The sequence below is a fragment of the Adiantum capillus-veneris genome, chromosome 21 (genome assembly GCF_014529385.1).
Source record: "Adiantum capillus-veneris isolate H3 chromosome 21, ASM1452938v2, whole genome shotgun sequence".
Classification (NCBI taxonomy): Eukaryota; Viridiplantae; Streptophyta; class Polypodiopsida; order Polypodiales; family Pteridaceae; genus Adiantum; species Adiantum capillus-veneris.
In genome coordinates this window covers 55763154-55785590 of record NC_140951.1, presented here as the reverse complement: position 1 = coordinate 55785590, position 22437 = coordinate 55763154, and the positions used below count along the sequence as shown (strand labels likewise).

The following is a 22437-nucleotide window of genomic DNA, read 5'->3' as shown; positions in this document are numbered from 1 at the left end:
TGTTATCTTGCAGTTTAGGTGCAAACCCCTAGACCTACAAATAAACACAGCAAGCTGTAATTCTCTGCTTTGGATCATTTTAAGCAGAGCAAACACGTTCACACGTGTCTTAGGACCTCCTGCACGCAATGGGACAGTTCCCCTTTGAATTGGACAAGTTTTCACGCGAGAAAACACTCCGCTTTCGCAATTTGTCGCTATGGAACTGTGCATACCTGTGGGGGATTAGCAATTAGCTAATCTGGTTCTTGTACAAAAGGCTCTTGCCTTGGCAAACGTGCATAAAACCCACATAACTGTACATGGTCATCTGAGAAGCCCAACTAGTGGGGCATTACCATATGTGCAAAGGGGAGAGAGATGAAGAGAGAAAATCATCACGCTACATGAGACAAGGGAGAGGACAAGTTTTCCATTAAATCAACTGCACCTACCACACACACACACACACACACACACACACACACACACACACACACACACACACACACTGTACTCAATGAGCTCCAAAACAGCCCCCTCTCAATTTTGGGCGCCCCCTCTTGGGTGAGAGCTTTTGGATGTGTGTGTTGGCCTGCAAGTTGCTCTCCTACTGCCATGTGTCCAATTTGCCCCATTTGGTTTATTTTCCCACCAACTTATAAAGTCCTGCCGAGGGGCCTAAATGACTTTAATTGAGCCTAGCCACTTCTTTACTAGTCTGACTCTAGTGCCGATTGGCCCAACCTTCTCATGGTTGCTTGGCCTTGACTCTTGCGGGTGAAACTATGGGCCAACGGCCGTTTCACAGTGGCCATGCAATGTCCGGGCATTTGTGATTTCAAAAAGAGGGTCCCAAAAATTAAATAAAAATCAAGGCAAGGAAACCAACAAATAAAGGTAGTGTTTTTTTTTTCCCGAGAAAAAGATTCTTCCATTAGTTAATAAAACTGCCCATAGGACTACAAGCCACCTCTACTAGAGAGGGCTACATCAAAAGCATGGGGAGACTCTCATTGAGTAAACAAAATATGTACAATAAGGCTAAATCACAAAATGGGAGGAGGAAAGAGCCACACAGGTGGCCGATATAGTGCCATCTGGGCACATCCTAGACCATGGTGAAGAAGGGTCTTGGGCACCAAAGTCGTAGGACAGCCTCTTTGCGCTCATGTATGCGGTCAGAGCTGCCCTGAAGTCTCTGAAACTGACCCCTGAGAGTATGGATCAACTCCAACCAAAAGTCACGAATAGTCTCTGCCAGTGGGACATGGCGAGCCTCGAAGATGCGGAAGCAACGGGCCCATCAAATGAACCAGAGTGTTAGGCCATAGACGAGCTCTCAACACACCTCTCTCTCACTACACCACTCCTGGGGGGTAAGCTCTGTAGCACACCGAAGTGTAGGTCGACCCCCCTGGATCACTATCATCCTATTGGTGGAAGATAGCTCAAACTGGAGCACAGGGCCTGTGAGGGTGGACCGGGCAGTAGCACCCCAAGTGTACTGTCGCGTTGTAGAAAAAGTTGGCATCAGCCGAAGGACTCGAAGCCAAACCTGCTGTGCTATGGGGCAGTCCCACAGACAGTGTCGCTGACTCTCCAAAGGATGGTCGCAAGCTGCACAGGCTGTCGAAAGGCCACTATGTACCAGCCAGCTCCCCACTGTTGTAGCTCTGTGTGCAACTAGCCAATGGAACAAAGTGACTCTCCTTGGCTGTCTGAAGTCCCACAACCTCTCCCAAAAGCCTGTCAAGAACACAACTGTGAGACCCTCCTCCTGCCAATGAAGTGCTGCAGCAGGACGAGCCTCTCTCTGTGCTGCCATTATGTGACGCACCCAGTCAAACAGTGTACTGAAAGAAAGGGATCCTAGGGTGGTCGGCTGAAGAGAAGAGGTCTCTCCAAAACCACTCTCCAGGGTCCCACTGCACTCGTGCCAGAGGGCTCCCAAGTCCAAAGCCTCTAGTGGCCTGTCTCAAGGTCTGCTGGGTCAGGATCTGTGACACTGGTCCTCCCACAGATGTCCACCACTCGTATCCTCTAAAAACAACACTCTGCAACCTGTGGAGCCTCTACCGAGACTCTGTGTAGTTGACCCTCTCCCAAGATCTTGAAGAACATGAGGGATACGGACTCCGACCAAGCATGAAGTGCGATGAGGACCTCCAGTCGTGTGCAGGTCCCCATCCATCTGGGAGTTGGTGTCTCTAGAGGGGTGAGCCACTCAGCCAGTAAAGCCTGTGTACTGTCCTGGCACATGCTTTTCGTCCCTCTCATGCCCTATAGCTGGATGCTTTGTACCTCCTCTGGCAAACCTGAAAACTGAAGCCAGTCGCCTAGAGTGCGGGCTGGGCCCTCTACCATGGGACCCCAAGAAACATGAGGCCTACCAACCAAGTGGCCTCTCTGAGTACTAACCATGCGGTTCCAAACAAGCGGCTGTCTCAGCGCTCCTCAGTGCAAGTGGGTTGGTGCTGCTTCAAGCCTCTCCGTAGCTGCTCCATAGAACGAAGCAAGCTCGCAGCAAATCAATCCTCTAGTCTCCAGCTCAGACCAACTCTGTGCATCGCTGTAAAGATCCACTTGATGGAAGGGCTCCAAGGGCCTCCTGCATGAGGCACTCGAGCTATAAGCCGCTAAAGCAACAACTCCTTCCAAGGCTCCTCCCTTGGAAGCAATCCTCTAACAAAAAACTTCCCAAGAAGGGCTCTGATCTGTTGTGCTGGGTCTATGATCCCCAGGCCCCCCCTGAGAACATGGTAGAGTGATGACCTGCCAGGCTACTTTGGCCTGGGCTAACTGAGTATCGCGCCTTGACCAAAGAAAGTTCCCGATCAGCCTCTCTAACTGGCTGATACAGGAGCTTGAGAAGATTCAGCAAGATGTGATATACCATATAGTAGCTAACAACATCTGGTTGGCCACAACTCTGCCTGCGAAAGAGAGCCGTGCCGAACTCCAATGTAGCAACTTCCTCTTGAGCTGCCTGTTGCTCAAGGGACAAGTCGAGATCAACCTGACAACCCAAGTAGCAAACTGCAATCCTTGGGAGAATCCATCTGAAACTCCTGGCGACCAATCAGGTGTAGGTGCCAACCCAAAAAGCAACCGTCTTCCTCCAGTTGATCAATGCGCCTGATGCACAACAAAACGCCTCAAGAGCCTGCTCACACCTGTGCAGATTGGTCTCTTGGCCCTCCAAGTATAAGGCTGAGTCGTCGGCAATCTCAACGTCAAGAAGCTCATCTGCCCTAATAGGGAGCTCAAGACCTCGCAGGCCAACCTGCTGAGAAGTCAAAAATCTGCTCATCGCCTCAGCATAGAACAGAAAGAGGGGGCAAGTGGGCAACGGTGTCTGATTGAATGTGTGAGCAAGAAGCGCTCCCCTTTTCCCCCTGCCAAGAGCACTTGACTGTGCACACGCCTGTAGCGAGCTGACACACCTCTGATCCAAGCATCTGTGAAACCCGTCCTGCGTAGAGTGCCCTCCAGGAAGTCCTAGTCAACTCTATCATAGGCCTTCTCAAAATCGAGGAGTATCACCAAATCCTCTCCTCGGAGAAGCGCGAGGGCAGATCCCTCTAAAAGTGAAGATGTTGTCAAGGATACTACGCTCCTTGACAAAATCTGTCTGGGTCCCATGTATAATGCTCTTTAATAGTGACTGGATCCTCAAGCTTAAAGCCTTTGCTAGAATTTTGTAGGATGAGTTGAGGATGATAATGGGTCGCCACTGTCGAATCTCATCCAAGGAGCCTCCCTCCTTGGGAATCAGGTAGATCAAGCCCTCACTCATGCTGTCAGGCATCTCGCCAGTGTGCAAAACGTATTGGAATGCGCTGCAAAGATATGATCCAAGCAAGTCCCAGTACTCCAAGAAAAAGCTGGGAGTCAAACCATCCTCCCCTTGACAACTACCTCGGAGGAGTGCTCTGAGGGCCTCATGGAGCTCCTCTAGTTGGAGGGGAAGCTCAAGTCTCTGTCGCATCTCCTCGGTAACAGGCGCTCTGACTGAGGCTCAAATGACATCAGATCGCGCTAAAAGTCAGTAGCAACTACACGCATATCCTCATGCTTTGAAGCAAACTGATCCCTTAGGTCTCCTCAATTGACTAACATTGATGTGCGCACGCTTCTCCTGTTTTATTGTCGTGAATGCCCTTGTCATTGCAGATCCATCGCCTCAATTGTCGCACTACACCCACCCAAAATTGAAGCTCTGATATACAGTAACTCTGTCACCCACCTGGGTCCTCTGAGATGCCTGTTGATGGAAGGCAAACTCATGGCGCCAGTTCTCAATGCTAGTCAACTCCTGACTAGCCTGCTGCATCTGCTCCTTCAACCATGGATTGTCTGGATGCTGCTATTGCATGCTCTGTAAGGAAACAATGCCCCGTCGAAGACAATTCTCCTTCTCTCTGGATGCAGCCAAACGAGCTGCACACTCCTGAAGGAAGAAGCGACTAAGCTTTGCCAGTCCAGAGGCCACTCTACCAACAAGGGTGCCCTGCATGTCCATATTCTCTGTCCAAAGTTCCTTCACTCGCTCTCTAAGCTCTGGATCGAGCAAGATCCTCCCGGGATGATGTGTAGCATCGCACCCCCCCCTCCTCTATCTCTCTGTCATAGTGAGAATCACTGGCGTGTGGTCCGAAAAGGTAGTCCCTGCTAGGATGCAAACAGACCTCCCCATGTCACAAATGTGGTCATTGGCGTAGAAGCGATCTATCCGAGATAGATTCACTCCTCATACCCTGCGGTCAGAGCGAGAGAAAGACAGGCTGTCCAAGGGTCTCACAAAAACCTGAGGGTTGCCAAACATTGGAAACCCTCATAGTCATACATAGCTGCTCCCAAGCTGCCAACTCAGCCGCGTGCACTGTAGCATGGCCACCTCCAATCTTGTAAGAGGGGTCCTCCAACATGTTGAAGTCCCCCCCAACACACCACTGCTTTGCATGTGGCAGAGACTCAACAACATGAGACCAAAACTCTGCTCGTGCACTTGCCACATTGGGCGCATATATGTTCAGGAAACCCATGAGGCCCAATGTTGAAGTCCCCCCCAACACACCACTGCTTTGCATGTGGCAGAGACTCAACAACATGAGACCAAAACTCTGCTCGTGCACTTGCCACATTGGGCGCATATATGTTCAGGAAACCCATGAGGCAACCCTGAACCTGCATAGTAATCTACTAAGCTCTGCCTGGCACAATAATACCTCTGCCCACAATGGCATCTTGCCAAGAATCCACAATAGTCATACATACCCCTCCCTGAATACCTCCAGGTCCAAATGTTTGCAGCTGATCAAAACGTCTCGTAACGACCACGCAAAATCTGACCACATCGTCTAATGCGGCTCTCACAGAGATGATGCTCCTGTAGCATAAGAATATCAATCTCACTACTCACAAGGCACTGTTGAAGCTCCTGACGCAACCGACCTCTCTGATGTTGAAACTGGGCCCCTCCTAATCCTTGCACATTCCATGAGATGATCCTCATGGAGTCGGTGAGAAAAAACAGATGCTTCAGCAACAGCCAATCTCCTATCTTTGAGGCCGGTTTGGATGGGGAGTAATCTGCATCCGAGCGACCTCTAGATAAGCGCGTTTGAAGTGACTGTCTCACCTAGGCCGAGCGTGCAACCCGTAGGGCTACATCCTCTGTCCAAGAATCCTCATGAACAAATACATAGCAAGGGGGGCTCAGCAAATAAATGCACTACAATGTGCCTGCAACCTGCTGCATCCGATGGCGTCACACCGAACTTCACTAAAGGCCAGAGTGTCTGTACCAGATCTGTCACCCCTAGGATCCCTGCCGTAGCGGAAAGGAGAAACCTACCGCTGTATCCAAAGCCTCATTGCCTCCGGCTGCTAGAAAGAGGACGTGGACTCGAAAGCAAGCATCCTCTAGGTCGGGAGAAGAATCACCTAGGAAGCGTGTGAAACTGTAATGGAAGAAGTCCCATCGCTTGCGAATGTCAAAGTTGGTTAAACCCCGAGGGACTGCTGCAAAAGGAGAGGTCTGAACCAGAAGTGGCGGCCTCAGATGGGGCTGTCCCTCCCGAGCCATGCGACTCATAGTAAAAGCACTACCAAGAGATCGTCTCGCTGCAGATGTGTGTCCAGTTCTCTGCACCTGAGGAGGAGAGTGGGATGGGTCGGGAGATGAGACTGAGAGCCCCACCAGGGAGAGAGGAGGAGCGGGAGGTGGAGGGGGAGGCAGAACGGAGGCGTCTGAGGGTGGAGGGGGAGGCAGTGGAGGTGGCGGAGGTGAGGTGGAGGGAGCCTCCTTAGGGGGGGTCGTGTTGAAGGGGGTCAAAACAGTTTTTTGTCGGAACCCAATGCTGCTGAGCTGCAGGAGGTCGGCCACCACGGGGAGCGATGCGGCGAGCCCGTCCCCGTCGGCGGCGGCCAGGCACTTGCTGTCAACCGTCAGTTGTCTGATCGCTAGTCTCAGTCGAGGTACCAGCCTGTGTGTCCTGGGTATTTGTTTGCTGAGCATGCTGAGCCTTGGGAGGCTACGCATGCGCTGTGGGTCGAGATCTCTTGCAAGGGCAGACCTTTGCTAAGTGGCCCATCCGCCTGCAAATGAAGCACTGATTTGGGAGACCCAAATACTCCACACTTTGTCTGATCCAAGGCAGTATCCGTATGTACGGATCCGTACGATACGGTACATTCGTACAGTATGGTACCGTACCGTACGGATACGTACTGTAAAACCTTTTTTTCGTTGGACAAAAACTCCAACGGGTTGGCAGATCTGGCTTCGCATTTCTTAAAGCTATTCCAGTGCCTAGTTTTTGCAGGTATTCTCTGCAACAATGAACAATCACTATAGTTCTCATCTGCAGAAGCTTGCGCAGCCACTACTCACGCGATAAGTGACCCCGTCTCAACCCCCCCCCCCCTTCTCTCTCTCTCTCTCTCTCTCTCTCTCTCTCTCTGAGGCGTTCTCTCGCGAAAACATGATCGGTTTTCTGTCGTTGCTTGCCAATGTGTAGGTGCACCATGTCTCGCAAACCCAACCCAAGCTGGAACGCACACACGAATGTCATTGCGGTGGTGAATACAGGAGGGCAAGCAGGATTAGGAACACGCACTTGGACTTGCAAGTATTGTGGAAAGTAGAAGACAAGCACCGTGACACATGTGTTGAGGCACCTTCTTGGCGTCGGCACTATTGGACATTGCGGAGGATGTAATTTTATTCCACCGGAGATTAAGGATGCTTTAAAGCTAGAGCACTTTCCAGCAGGGGTCCTTCCCTCGTCCAAGGATAAGAACGGTAATGATGCAACGAGGATGCCTTGCACGATGCACTATTTGTAGATTTGACAGATGCACATACACAACAAGAAAAGGATACTAGCAGGAAAAAGGCTCGTTACTCTCAAGATGTAGATGAGGATACAGATCAGGGGACTCGCGCCTATGCACAGTCTACTTTGCCTTCGCATGTCCATGCGTAAAAAAGAGCGGCAAAAGATTGCAGAGACAGAGATTGCTGGCACTCTCATAGAGTGCAACTAGATTTTCAGCCTGTTTTGGTGCATTTACAGCCCTCACATACCAACCTTGGCATCGGGTGTTCATCACCTGGCGTTTTTTCTCAAACCCCTGCGTTCTCGTGGTGTTTCGAGCTCCCTTTTGCTGCGATTTCAGGTTTGGACAGCACCTCGACTTTGCTTCATCGGCATCCCTTCAGGTTTCCCTTGCCTCTCCCGTCACTTACCCTCTACTTCGCGGTCTTTTGGCGTTCTAACCGGCGTGGTTTTCCGATCCTATCTTCACCTTTGCTTCTGATTTTACACACGAGACTTCTCTACTGATTTTTTGTCTGTATCTATGGCAACACTCCCAGCCATGCCCATCTTTCCTCCTGGCGAAAAGCTTGATGGCTCCAACTTTGTCGTCTGGAAGATGAAGATCATGGTGATGCTTATGCAGTTTGACCTTTGGGACTGGCTTACCGATACTGCCAATGCTGCGTGTCCCGGCCTTGCTCCTGCATCTGGTGCTCCTACATCGACATCATCAGCTACCACTTCTTCTGTAGTTACACGTGCTGGCTCCTCATCTTCTTGTTCTCATGGTACTACTTCTGGCGGATCAGGTACTATGGTTACAGAGGCTATGGTGGATCAGTGGAATCTGAACCATCGCAGGGTTTACTCTTTCTGATTCATCGACTGTGCGGACAGCATGTTGACGTCTTTATGCTCTCACACCACTGCAAATGAGGTATGGGGCTTCCTTTGCAACATGTATGAGGCGAAGACACCCGGAAGGATCCTCGCTCTGGAAAAGACTTTGATGGACTTACAAGTCTCGCCGTTTCTGACTATCCAGGACTTCATATCCCGCATTCTTCTGCTCCGTGATGAGCTAGCAGCTTGTGGAAACCAGATCTCTTCCCGAGGGCATGGCAACTCGGTTGCTGCTTAAGCTTCCCGACACTAATGATTCCTTGTTCCGGTCACTTACTACCTCCACGCGCCCTACTCCTATCACTTTGGAGGCGCTCTTACCCGCTGTGCAGCAGATAGCTTCACGCATTCAGGACAGAGCCACCTCAGACGCTTTTGTGTATTCTACTGCATTGGTTTTTACATCCAGTAGGGGTGGTAGTGCTCCTGGACAGTTTGGACCTGGTTGTACACCTTCTCGCCCTGACATTACTTGTACCTATTGTGGAAAGAAAGGTCATTTTGCAGCAAAATGTTATAAACGATGGCGGGACCGCAAGAAGGATTCAGATATTGAGGATGGGATGGCTTCTCGACAGACGTCTGCCATTGCCATCTCTAGCCCTTCACAGGCCGATGGCTTCACCCTCTAGTTTCATCCACCTCCTTCTTCCCTCTTAGGATCGAGATCACTTTTTGGCTTGGAGTTTACCGGTTTACCACCTTGGCCTTCTATCCTTTTGTGTCAGAGTGCTCTGCTTCAGGGAGGGTTCTCTCTCTGCAGTCTCTCTCTTCTGTTGACCTTCACCAATGAGCTCCCTGCTCGTCTTCCATCTTTCCCTCATATATATCCTCTTTAGCGACTTGTTCTGTTGTTAGCCTCTCCATCAGCTTCCTTGTGCGACTTGATCAGCCTGACCTAGCTTTGGTCATCATCACATTGGTGCTGGACGGTTCATCGTTTTTTGTTTGGCTGGCGCTTCTTCTTTTCACACTCCAGATTGCTAGGCGTGTTGCATCTTCTTCCTCAGCGATTCCGCATCTGTCGTTGAGGGGGGGTGTTAGATTCTTCATCTCCAGATGCTTCGCACCCTGCCTACAGACTTCACACACATCACATGCACTGGCCCTTGGTTGTGGGATGGCCACCCGTACACCTGCTGGACAGGGATCTTCAGGCACATTTAGGGTTTTGCTCAGCAGTTTGTCCGGCCGGACCTATTCTGGTCCTTTTTCATTTTTTCCTCATTTATGGGTTTTTTGTGCATGTTCTGTGGGGCTTCTGGTCTGCCCTACCTACTCCCTATTCTGCTATATATGGGAGGGGGGGATGCACTCTCCCATTCATATCTTGCCATCTTGTCTTGTAAAAAGCAGTTTATGCCATTTGGAGTTATTGGGGCTTGCCAACCTTTTCCATCTCTCTTATGTGTCTATCGCCATTCTCTCTCTCTCTCTCTCTCTCTCTCTCTCTCTCTCTCTCTCTCTCTCTCCACCTTCCGCTGCTCACTCTGACACATGTTAGATGAGCAGCGAAAGATCATTGACAGAGCATTGGTCCCGATGAAAGCTGGGTTGTAGCAATTTGGTTGTACTATCATCTCTGACGGGTGGAGTGACATTCGTAGACGCCATATTATCAACATCCTTGTATCCTCTTGTCTTGGTACATACTTCCTACGAGCAGTGGACGCTGGCAAGGCTGGTGAGCGAATTTGAGCGGAGTTTATTTTTGGGCATATCAAGCAGGCCATCAAGGAGGTTGGAAAGGAGAATGTGGTGCAGGTATTTCACATTCCTTGGCTCCCTTAAAATCCCTTTCACTTCTAAGTTTTGATGATATCAATGATCATTTGATAGCTGTAAGTTGTAACTAGTAAGGTAATGATTGTATGGTTTTGCAGTTTGTCACGGACAATGCGTCAAACTGCAAGGCCATGGGGGAGATGGTTGAGGCAGAGTTCTCTCACATAGTTTGGACAATGCGTCAAACTGCAAGGCCATGGGGGAGATGGTTGAGGCAGAGTTCTCTCACATAGTTTGGACTCCATGTGCTACACATTGTCTCGACTTGCTCATGGAGGATATTGGCAAGTTGTCTTGGGTACAGCCCAAGACAACTTGCCAAGTTGTCTTGGACTCCATGTGCTACACATTGTCTCGACTTGCTCATAGAGGATATTGGCAAGTTGTCTTGGGTACAGCCCGTTGTTTCTGATGCAACAAAGATGACTACTTTTTTCTGCAAGAAACATCATGCACTTGCCATATTCAGGAGTCACAGTACACTAGACATGGTGCGTCCCTCGAAGACTAGGTTTGCAGACATGTATCTAGTACTTAAGAGGCTTTACAGGTTGACGGATCCATTGTTGCAGATAGTTGTGGACCCTAAGTGGCGGCTGATGCACCATGCTTTGACTGAGCCTACAAAGTACATACACACAAAGGAAAGTGCTCGATGAGAGCTTTTGGGCAGAGGTGCATTCCTTGGCAGTGGCTCTCCAGCCTGTTTACGTACTCTTGCGTGTGACAGACATGGAGGGGTCCACTCTTGGTCTTGTATATCATCTGTTCATGCAGATGTGGGATCACATAGCAGCATGTACCTCTTTGACATCGGAGTGGTAAGTCAACAAAGCCCTTGTGTAATGTGCAGCGGATGTGAATGTTGAACTTTGCTCAAGATGAATGCTCCGAACTGTGCTCAAGGTTCCTTTTACTTACGGAAGGGAGAGCCTTCCGTTCCTTTAGTGAGAGAGTGCAAGTGATCACAAACAAAGTGGATAAAACACTATGAATGAAGGTGCTGAGATTTAGAGATAGAGAGAGAAGAATACGACACCAAAATGTTGTTAAACCCTCCTCCGAAGGCCCCACTCTCTATGGCGAGAGCGGTCTACTATTGATTGCACAAATCTCTACAATGCAATGGACTTGCCGACGATGTCGACGACGATGAGGGCGACGATGAGACGGGCTGAAATCTGAAAACGCTAATGGCTGAAATCTGCAAATCTTTTATTTGCTGAATTCTGACTCTATATCGGTGATGATGTCGATGGCGACGATGCGACGACAAGCGCTGAAAATGTAGATGCTGAAATCTACGTTTTCAGGGCTGAATCTGCAAACCTTGGCTGATCTGACCGTGCGGCGAGGATCTGCTGCGGGAAGGTGAGGTCTGCGAGGTTTGAAGGTTCTATGGCGGAGTCACAATGCTGAAAATTGAAAACGTTGGCTCAATGGGCTGATCTGACGCTGTGGATCTGCAAAACGCCGAGGTAGATCTGCAATGCAAAATCGCTGGCTGTTTGGATGCTTGATGCAAAAACGCTATGCTGGATTCTGGACTCTGCGACCGCCGGGGCTGATCTGCAATGCAAAAACGCCAAGGCTGGATTAATGAAAAACGTTAGGCTGTCTGTTGGCTAAAAACGCTAGGTTTACCGCCGGGGAAGGTCTTACTGAGAAGGTGCTTGTTGAACTCTTGTTCCTGCTGCCTCTTCTGCCAGAAAGTGCTAGCGCTAGGTTTCTTATATATAAACTTGCAAAGTTTGCCCTACCTAGTTTCCCAACAAAGTCACTTAATAATAGTAAGTGAAAAATGGCTAAAATATGGAAAATAGGTCTATGCACTGTAAAATTCTCTTGATGGGTTCTGACTGTAATATGATGGTTATGCTGTGTGCAACCAGAGGATATGCATCTACTCTAAGTGTCTGGACATGCATGGTCTACGAACAGACTCACAAAAGTGCCAGAACACTTCCTAAGCTAGGCTAACTGAACTGAATTGAACCCTTGTCATGAAGTAGCTTGTCCACGTACACATAGGGTTAGATGTGCACATGACACCTTGATTCTTGCCACTTGGATTTTTTGTTTTGTTTTAAGTCTTGACTTTGGAGTCTTGTGAACTGTAGACGGGAGGGCATTCTGGCTATTGTGGAGAGCCGATGGACGTTTATGCGTCGTCCCATTCATGGGATGGTTGCTATACTCCATCCTCTCTACAAGACTCCAGAGCTTTTTACGGAGAGCAGTTTGCTCACCTTGCGATCAGAGTACCTTGACATCATATTTACTAAGGATGAGCAGCTGCAGATCGACAATGAGATGAGTGCCTACATGAACAAGCTGGGACCATCTTTTTTGAGGAGTGTGTCCTTGAGGCAAGAAGCTACCAAGCTTCCCCTTACTTGGTGGCAAAACCATGGAAGAGCTGGTCTTCCAAATTTGTGCAATCTTGCACTACACATTCTCTCGCAGGTATTTACTATTCTCTCGCTTGCACTACATAGTACTTGATAGTACATAGTACGTACTACGCTTGGATGATTTTCATTGATTCCTATATATCATGTAAATGTCCATACTACATAGGATTGCTCAGCTAGTGCTTGTGAGCGCAATTGGAGCACCTACTCTCTTGTACACACGAAGATTTGAAACCTCCCGAGTACTATGCAATTGGAGAAGTTGGGGTACTGTCGTGCGAACATGACGCTCGTGCGTAGTTTTCATGCTTTGGGGTCACCCAAGCAGGTAAGTCTTAAAAGAATCAAGATCAGTGCTAGTAGCTGCAGGATTAGGAGACTTACGTTTGTAGTTAATGCTTGGCTACTTGTCCTCTTGTGCAAATAGATCTGACTCAAGTGAAGATGGTTCATGACCCTACTGCAGAGGAGATAGAGTGCTAGATCAGAGATGAGCAGGAGGAGATTCTGTGAGAACTTCATAGAGAGCTGGAGAGCGTGGATCGGCGGGTCACTCGATCATGAGCACGATCTCACAACATCCCTCTTGGCTAGGAGGTTGCAGATCCAGAGAGAGCACGACGGGGCGAGGCAAGCTGCTTGTGCGCAGTAGTCGTGGTCGAGCGAATGAGGCAGTGTGTCTCATTCAGACTTCAGAGGAGGATGACCGATTTGAGCAGGAGGCAGGTGCTTCTGGAGGTCCGACCGTTCTTGAGCCAGATTTTGACGAGGGAAATTTCTTGAATGAGGGAGACATGGCCTCCTCATCTTCAGAGTCAGATGATGATGTTTGAACTTTGAGTTTCATGATTGTTCATTCTCATGTAGACAGTAGTATGTACTTTGCAGTTGCTACTAGCTAGCATGCTCTCTAGTTTTGTTGACTATTGACATCTGAGGATTATGGATTATTAGATGTCCTTTTTTTGTATGGTTTCTGGATTCTATCATCTTGGTATTTTGATGGATCAATGATCATGGGTATACGATTTACCATTGATTTTTCGTATGCAAATTGGCAAATCATGATCAATATGAACTTTGAAGTTCTCGAATTTCTGTAGTAACTTTGTTTTGAAATTACAAATTTCAGGTTGTACATAATATTTGAATTGTATCTCTTCTTGTCACTGACTCACTTGAATGTTAATTCGTGGAATGTTGAGGAAGGAGTCGTGGCTTGCTGGTATTCGTATGAAAGCTAAGAGCTTTGCCTTGGTTAAAGGTTTGTAGAATAGTGAACTAACATGCTTGAAGTGATACTTGTGAATTTTTTTATCAAGTACGGACGATATTGTAGGTTTTTGGCTTTTAGAAAAAAAATTGTACGAATTTTACGTACCTAAAAACTTTATCCATTCGGTACTACGTACAGGATGTACCGAATACGTACCGTACCTTACGTACCTTACCACCTTGGGACTCTGATCCAACCCCCGCTCACACAAGGCAAGAGTATCACCTTCGGGAGGGAGTATGTGTCTCGAACAAGAACCCGCACAGTAGGTAAACCTGTGGCCTTGGCCACAACTGAAGCTGTAGTGCGCGGTGACTCCAAAAGTGTCCCGAACATGGAACCAATCTTGGGAAGAAGAGGAAGGTACTATCTCCTCAGGCTTGGGAAGCAGACCGAGATAGGCAAGTTGGCCTCCTCCTCGAGCACATATGTAGTAGGGTCGAAGCCATGATGCCATCGTTTGAAGTTAGCTCGAGCTGCTCGAATACTGAGCGGGCTCATCGATATCACCTTGGCCGTCATTTCTTGAGACTCGAACTCTATCTGATAATACCCTCTCCTGAGGATCTGGACATCGGTGATCTTGCCCACATCGGAGAGGAGTCGGGCCTGAAGTAGGTCCCGAACCTCGCCTCAGCTGGGTCGAGTGCCAATAATCTTGCAGATAACCGAGGAGGCTTGCCAGCGTTCCACCTCGGCGATCAAGCTCGCTTGCTCTTCTGGCGAAAGAGCAAGTCGAAGGGTCGGCTCCACGGGGTTGGGTGAGGGGGCTTTTGAGGAGTCCCTTTGTGGTGGAGCAAGGGCTGCCATTCTGTGTCTGCTGGCGGGGGTGCGTGTGTCTAAACCGTCGCCGATAGGCTGCAAACAGCCCACCACAACAGAGGTGAATGGCGGGAGGGGGGGGGGGGGGAGGGGGGGGAGTGGGTAGCGGGTGGGCAATGTAGCGAACAGGGGGCTGGGGCGGCAGTGGGCAGCTTACGGGCAGGGAGCAGGGGGCAGTGTGCAGTGGGCGGGCAGTGGACAGTGGGCGGGGGGCAGGCAGTGGGCAGGGGGGAGCTGTGCAAGGGAGGTTGGGGAGCTAGGCGATGGCGAGGAGGTAGAGGGCAGCAGCAGCGAGCTCAGTTCGCGTCGCCTTTCGTTCTTTCATAAAGTTAGTGTTTATCACAGTCTTGTGACATACCCCCCTCTTGAAATTGCAAAAACGTCCTCGATTGCATGCATCCTATACATGCCACAGATGATTTAGTCTGATTAGCTCCCTTTTATTATCGCACGTATCCGCAAGAAAGTATCGAACATATGTACAAATGACTTAATGAAACCTTCATACTTTTGTCATTCTATCTATCATAGAAGTGAGCGTTGTATCTTTAACATTTGTCAACAATGTATACTTCTATGGCAGCTTTACCTTGAAGCCTTTGGTTTACAACCCATGTATCCCCCAACTCAACGTGCTCAAAAGAGGGGTGATGCTGGGGCTAGCACTGAATGTGACATCAGTCCTAGAGTGATGATCATAGATACAATGTGCTGGGAAAAACCCTCCTCATGAGGGCTCCACCGGTTTTAAGTGTATTCATGCACATCACTACCTACAATGTGTAAATGGTGGTGCAGACTTTGCATGACAGAAATTTGATTCCCCTTTTCATAGAGATACTCCTCGGTTCTCAGCATGCATCGTGCAGGTCAAATTGTTACCTATTGGGTTTTTCAAGATTGTGTGCTGCTATTTCTATGTGATATGGAGGAGGAGGCGTATGTGGAGCAACATTTCATTGTTCTTCTGCAGACCCTGACGTATATCTTTTGAGGGAGGGAGGATTGGTGACTCTTGTTATCCTCTATGTAATGATGTTTTTCTCACACGTATCCATGTCCATTGGCTTCCCTCATTCATATGCTCACCAGATAGGCAACACGAACTTCAGTTCTCACCAATGTGAATTATCTTATTTGAGTACATGGATGGCTTATAGATCATTTATTAAATGCGGCAAACATGGCAGGATCCTATGCATCTCTACCACACAACAAACTTGCTTGACTGTGACTTGTACTTCGGCATTGACCTTTCTATACAACTCACGCAGTGAAGTGTGAAGATATTTCCCAGATGCTTTATGATACACATGACCTTGCTGATCGAGAGTGATGAATAATGACTGGAAATCTTTTTTTCTTTTTGCCTCTGTGGGCTGAATGTTTCTGGTTGAGCACTGTCTCCATCCCTTGGGATGAAAGTGAATGTGTATTCCGGGTCCATAATGCAGTAGGATCTTAAGCTTTTCAAAGGCTTCCTTTTGTCGGATCCCTCATATAAAAGCTATTGCTTTGTCTCATGCTGCAGTTGACAAAACACAAGGTGCTATTCCGTTCAAATTCTACAGCAGTTTTCAGACTTCTCTTTTAGCAGAGGGACTGGCAGGACAGAGAGGATGGGGTCATGTATGGCGACGCTTTGCAGGCCATCTAAGCTGCAAGAATCAGAGTGGACAGTGTGCAGAGACCCCACTTCTTCCATATGCATGGTGGGATGGGCCGTGGCAGTCTCCTGCTCCTCGCGATGTGCAAAGAATGTTGGCATATGGGATCAGGTTGTCAGAGGCAGGACATGTTGAAGAAGCAAGCTTACCCAAAACTTGTATGTCTAGGAAGGCACCCTTGGAAATTGTGCAACTCATGCTACCCTCTTGCAAGCGGTTGAAATTGTGCCGTCAATAAATAGGAACTGTATTCAGTTGCCTCTTGGCTTCTTCATTCATAAGCTCTAAAATTAGTCACTGTGGCTCTCCATTTAGAAGCTTCTCTATTTATCTCCAATTTGGTTCTTAACTGTGTACCTTAGCAAGTGGGAAGCATTAGTGTTGATTGACTACAAAAGCATTACTTATGGTTCAAGCCAAGGATAGTGCTTGCACAGGTTTCTGCCATTGGGAACTACTGTAATTATTTGTAGCTCTCTCTCTCTCTCTCCAACAACAACAAACCTCAATAACGTGAAATTGCAGTAACTACAAGCAGATGTGGAACTCACAAGGGCCTTTCTATCTGCACAGAATCTGCAAAAAATCAGGAAAAATTGTTAACTGCTACTCATTGGATGTTATAGAACCCTGGAACATCGATCAAAGGGCGCTGACTGCATGCACAAACACAAACATTTCAAGCAAGGTACACTCCTGTGGCAGGGACAAGTTTGAGAAAGGGAGGCTCTAGTGTAGTGTCAATGGGCACTAGGGTTGATAAAGACCAACAATGTAGTATGCAGACAATATTCAGGGGGTTGATGGGTGGATATGCCCTGACGTTTAGGTCAGTAGGTGTGGCCATGCAGAGGGCAAATTCGGGCCTAGGCTTCGGAGGTGGTTGCATGTCTTTTCACAAGTGGTCGATGATCGGTTGTCATTATGTGTTGAGTTGATTACCATCCAGAAGGTCCAAGATAGGGAACCTCTACCTACAGATTTGAAAACAAGCTGAAGTTTAAATCAAAATGTAAAGGAAGTCAATGTGGCCCTTTAATGAAGGGACCCACTCACTAACTAAACAAAGGCACAAAAAGATTTGTAGGCATTTCTCTCTTCTTTGGGGCATGTTTTAACATGCCACAAAGGCATGATTGTTCAAAACTCCCCTCGGTATAAGCATATGTGCATGATGGCCAATAAAATAATATGCTGGCATAACTCAATAGCTAACATGTACACGTAATCACTATTGCGTGTTTGCGTCAAAAAATGGTCCTCTTGCATATTGCATGTACAACTATGATTTTCCACTCTATAAGCCGAGTGTGCGCACTCGTGGCCATCAAGGGCAAGGATTATGGAGTTGTCAGATTGCTTTCCAGTCGTATGATTCATAAATACCAATGATTCTAAGCTCAATCACATTAATTTTAGCACTATAGCATGGTATTTGTACCATGGCAATGATAGCTCAATAGGTGGGACTACAAGAAAAAAACATTTTGTGATTGCATTCATACATTATGGTCTACACTACACACAACTAAAATGCTTGCGATTTTAGCATTGGGCATTGCTGGCTAGTTGTTCAAGGTATAAGTAAGAGGTTCTTAGAAGGTGGTGGTTGGCTATTAGTAGTGGAAGCTAGAAACCCTTTGTCATAAAATCTAATATCTAACCAATCCAAATGATTTTCTCATATTAAACTGATCACTTAATGTGAAAAAATAAACGAGAACAAGGGTTAAGATACAGACGTGTGCTTATAGATGTATTTCAATATGGGACCAATGGTAAAGGGGCCCAAATGAGAGATGGTCTATCAAAGAGCAAGGCTAATCAATGGAGCTTAAAGACCATAGGGTTAGCTTCATTGAAGACCTCCAATAGTTGGTGTAAAATTCCTTTGATCTATAAGCTAGGGCTGAGCTTGAGGTGGGAACCCGGACCAAGCTTAAGGTGCTTGAGGTGCTTGTCGTGCTTGATGACTAAAGTGCTTGAGGTGCTTGATGATTGAGATGCTTGAGGTGCTTGTTATGCTTGAGATGCTAGGGTTGTACTTGAGGTGGGAACCCAGTCCAAGCTTGAGGGGCTTAAGGGCCAAGCTTGTGATGGGAACCAAGCCCAAGGTTGAGTGGCTTGAGGTGTGCAAAAGGCAATGCCAATTGGAGGGGGCTAGCCCTACATGAGGGGGGATGAGAGAGAGCGTGCACACACACACACAAACACACACACACACACACACAAGGCATGCCAAGTACAAAGAAAGCAAAAGGGACACTTGTCAAGTTCTTCCTCATGTCGCCCTCATAGTGTGCCTGAAGCCTATAAGTTGGCCACCCAAGGGGTCCAATGATAATTTAAGAGATTTAATTAATTGTCTTTTCATTTGTCAAGTTCTCTCTCTCGAAAGGGAAAGGGGGACACTTGTCCCAAGGCTACTCTTGTTGCTTGGTATGACTCTTGCTTATGATTCGCTAGGCCTTGAGGGGTCCAATGAGCTTTAGGCATGAGCTACAAGGGAGGGGTCGACCAAAGCTAGTAGGGGGCTTGCTTAGGGGGTATACTCTCCCACACACTCACACATACTCTCATTGTGTGAAGTGCAAAGTGCAAAGTGCAAGCAAGTAGAGAGGTTGAGAGCCTACACCAACACTCTTGCTATGGAGTGAAAATCCAACCAAGAGCCATTCTCCAATGCTTAAGCTTTCCATCTTCTCCATCTTCATTACTATGCTATTATGTATGCTAGCAAGAAGAGCTTAAGCATTCTCCAATGCTTAAGCTTTCCATCTTCTCCATCTTCATTACTATGCTATTATGTATGGTAGCAAGAAGAGCTTAAGCATTCTCCAATGCTTAAGCTTTCCATCTTCATTACTATGCTATTATGTATGCTAGCAAGAAGAGTGATGATAAGTGAGGAACTAATTCTTTCTCCTATGAAATGTTTCTTTTTCCTCTTCCCTATCCTCATTCCCTGCTATCTCTCTCCACCTTCGAAGGTGTTTGAGGTCTTGGGACTGAAGCTTGGGATAGTTAATGCTTTCCTCAAAGTTTATGCTATGCTTGTGATGCATGAAGCTTTTCATCTACATTGCATCACCTAGGTCATAAGGAACACAAAGATTGTATTGTAACAAGTCTCTCTTGATGGGAGAAATCATAATACAATTGCCTATTGGAGGGAGGACCGGCTCTACATAAATCCGGTCCTCAAATGTTGTCATATTCTCTAAATTCTCTCTTGTAAAAGTATTGTTCATGCCAAGTTAATTAAATGCTATATTTATGTTGCTACCATCAATTATGTTCACCCGTTATGCTCACAAAGTAATTTCTCAAAAGTATTCTCATTAATTTCCCCTACTCTCAAGTTAATAGGCCAATTCCATTATATTGGTATTCGAGTATTTGGTTTCTCTATTCTTGCTTAAGAAGAGAGGTCCTTAAGTAGCTTAGAAATGGTTGATGTTGTTAATTATATTAGGGTAAGTGGAACTGGGTATCGGTTTTGTTGAGCCCACTATGTGGGCTATGGTGCACACCTCGAGAGCTTTGGACTTGATTATGGAGTCTTTTTAGACTTGCCTACGGCTTTACCATTATTGAGCCATAAGAAGTCCGAAAGGAGCTAGCCCTCGATAACTCTGCTATGTTAGACCTACTCCACTACTCTCTATAATTAACCACTTAGAGCCGTGGGTGTAGATACTTAAGAGTCAATTTTCAAAGGCTAAGAGGAGTGGCAACTAAGGTTTTGAATTGCCAAAGCATACACTAAGTACTTACACAAATTTTATTAACATGGCTGACAATAACCAGGAGAGTAGAATGAACATTGATAGCTTTGATTTTGCACATGAAGGTGCTAATGATGATGCCCCTATGTTTGTGAATTATCTCGTAACTAGGTTGCAACAAGCTATGGGAAACCCTGCTTTGCAAGCAAAAGTTACTCAACACTTTGCGCTCATGGAATTTTCCTTCCTCTCAAAGAGGAGAGAGAGCTTAGGAGGCCTCTTGAAGAGACCCCCAAAAGAAGACTCTCTCCCATAGAGAGGAGGAATCCAAAGAGCAAGAAAGCGATGAAACGTTAAGTTCTTATGAAGATGTGGCTCCACGAAGATGGCGGTTTAGACGATCGCCCACTCCTCCCAAGAGGTAAAGATCAACACATAGTCCTTCTCCTCGTCATTCTAAAAGGGAAGAGAGGAAACAAAGGAAGAACACGGCTAGAAAGAGGTCATCCTCTTCTCCTTCTTCTTCACCTTTCTCCTCTTCCAACGAAAGCTATGGCTATTCTCCTAGAGAATACAGACAGGGAGGACATCATAAATCATACCCTGTATGGCGAAGGTCACAAAAACTAAAGAAGTTCAAGGAGGGAGGAAAGAGTATCTCTTTTCTCACCTATGATGACACCTTTGGTGCTACCGACAAAGTGTTGGCTTTCATACAACAATTTGAGGATAAGGGCTTCACAAAGTCCTCCAAGCTACGCCATGTAGCTATGCACTTCAAAAAATCATCTCGTCAATGGTGGGCTAGCCTTCATGGCAACGGCGAAGCCCCAAAGACATGGAAAACTCTACGAGTTTCCATTATGAAGCAATTACTTGCAAGTGCTTACCGAATGGCGTAGCCTGAATCTTCTCTCTCATGAGTCTATCCACAAGTATGTAGACAAGTTTTGGGATTTACATCTCAAGGATACTATCTTTCAAAAGATATACTTTGCCGAGCAAAAGCAGCAATTCTGTGCAGGATTACCTGAAGAGATGACTGAATATATCAACTCTCAACGGCCTGGTTCTATCACCGAAGTAATCCATCACACCATGGTTGCTTCATGCATCAAGTTCCATCAAGGGGCTAGACGGAATGTCAAGCCCATGGAAAACAAAGACAAAAATGGTGCAAAGGGGAAAACCAATACTCAAAATTCCTCCCAAGGCACTTCCAATGTTACAAACTTAGACACTCCAAGTCGAGAATCTACCATGACACCACAAATAATCACTTCAAAACAGTTCACAGCTCACAATTGATTCGACGGAGTTCCGTGCCTAGAGATTTTGGCCCCAAAGACTAGCGCCCCTTTCGGTATTTCTTTTTTGTATTAATTTGTGCTCAAAGTACAAGAGAGTAGGCAGGCGCTCACTCTCAAACTCTGCGTCCAGATGCCCTGAGTTGTGAGGCCCTGCCCACATATTTAAATGTTTACAAGGGATGCTAAAAGCAGAGCCCAAAAGCTGAAAATCAAAAGCTCTTCAGAAATAAAGCAAAAGAGGTTTCTCTCTCTCAAGCTCTCCCTCTTGAGCCAAAATAAAGCAAGAGCTTCTCTTTTAATTTGCATGGAAAAGCAAAGCTGAATTGCGTAGCCAAAATCAGCCAGAAAAAGTAAACTGTCGCATGCTGCTACCATGTCAGTACTCCGCAATGTGCGCCGCAAATTCCGGGTATGCCATGTCAACAGTCAGTCCGTACCACATGCCACGTCAGCATTTTACCAGGCTCTCTGCAGGGTTGTTTTCAGCAACAGGCAGCCACGTCATTATTTTTGCATCCTTTGCCAGATGGTGTGTGTGTACTTGGCAGCCACGTCACAGAGTTGTGACATACCCCCTTGTTGAAAGCTTTGTAATCGCCCTCGATTACGCCTGCAAAATAGATAGAAGCCATAAACTATCTTAGTAGACACTGACTGTTAGTATCGACGCACTAGGAACACACATCTAGTACATGTACCATTCCACAATCACATCAGAGGACATCACATGACAAATCACATTCAACATTCATTCGGATCTTAGACCATGATTTCTCGGCAATGCGATTAGCAATCACATCTAGATCCACTCAGGACCTCATAGATGCCTGATTGACTAATCCCTATTGCAACCATGTCTATCGAGATCATTCGGACCAAAATGATGGAGTCATTTCGTATATGAGTTCCTCCACTTAAACAAGACAAGAACAAATCGGTTTCATATTATCCAGAATTCCATTTCATAAAGTCATACAACAGAATACTGTCAGCTCTTAGTATCCTTGAAGCTCAAAGGGACATTAGTGACTCTAGTATTCAAAAATAGAGGCATTTGTTGACAAATGAGCGGAGTAGCTCCCCTCTTGTGCAACCCACTGCACCACATCTGCAGCCAAGCTCAATTCGAGGTTCCATTTGGAGTAGACTATACTAAACCAAAAGCTTCAAGGTAAAGTTTCACAATCTGAGGAGTATCTGCTAGGTCCTCCTCCTCCATCCACTT

At 47.1% G+C, this 22437-nt stretch overlaps 1 protein-coding gene across 1 annotated transcript in view; it reads left to right on the top strand.

Moving 5' to 3' along the window:
* The window catches only part of LOC147430983 (uncharacterized), a 35870-nt gene extending 19220 nt beyond the window's left edge, over positions 1-16650 (top strand). Inside the window, exon 8 of the mRNA XM_086493504.1 lies at positions 16039-16650. Within this exon, the coding sequence (XP_086349630.1) occupies positions 16039-16412 (374 nt within the window). The 3' untranslated portion in view covers positions 16413-16650. The remainder of the gene's footprint in view (positions 1-16038) is intronic.
* Positions 16651-22437: the final 5787 nt, after the last annotated feature.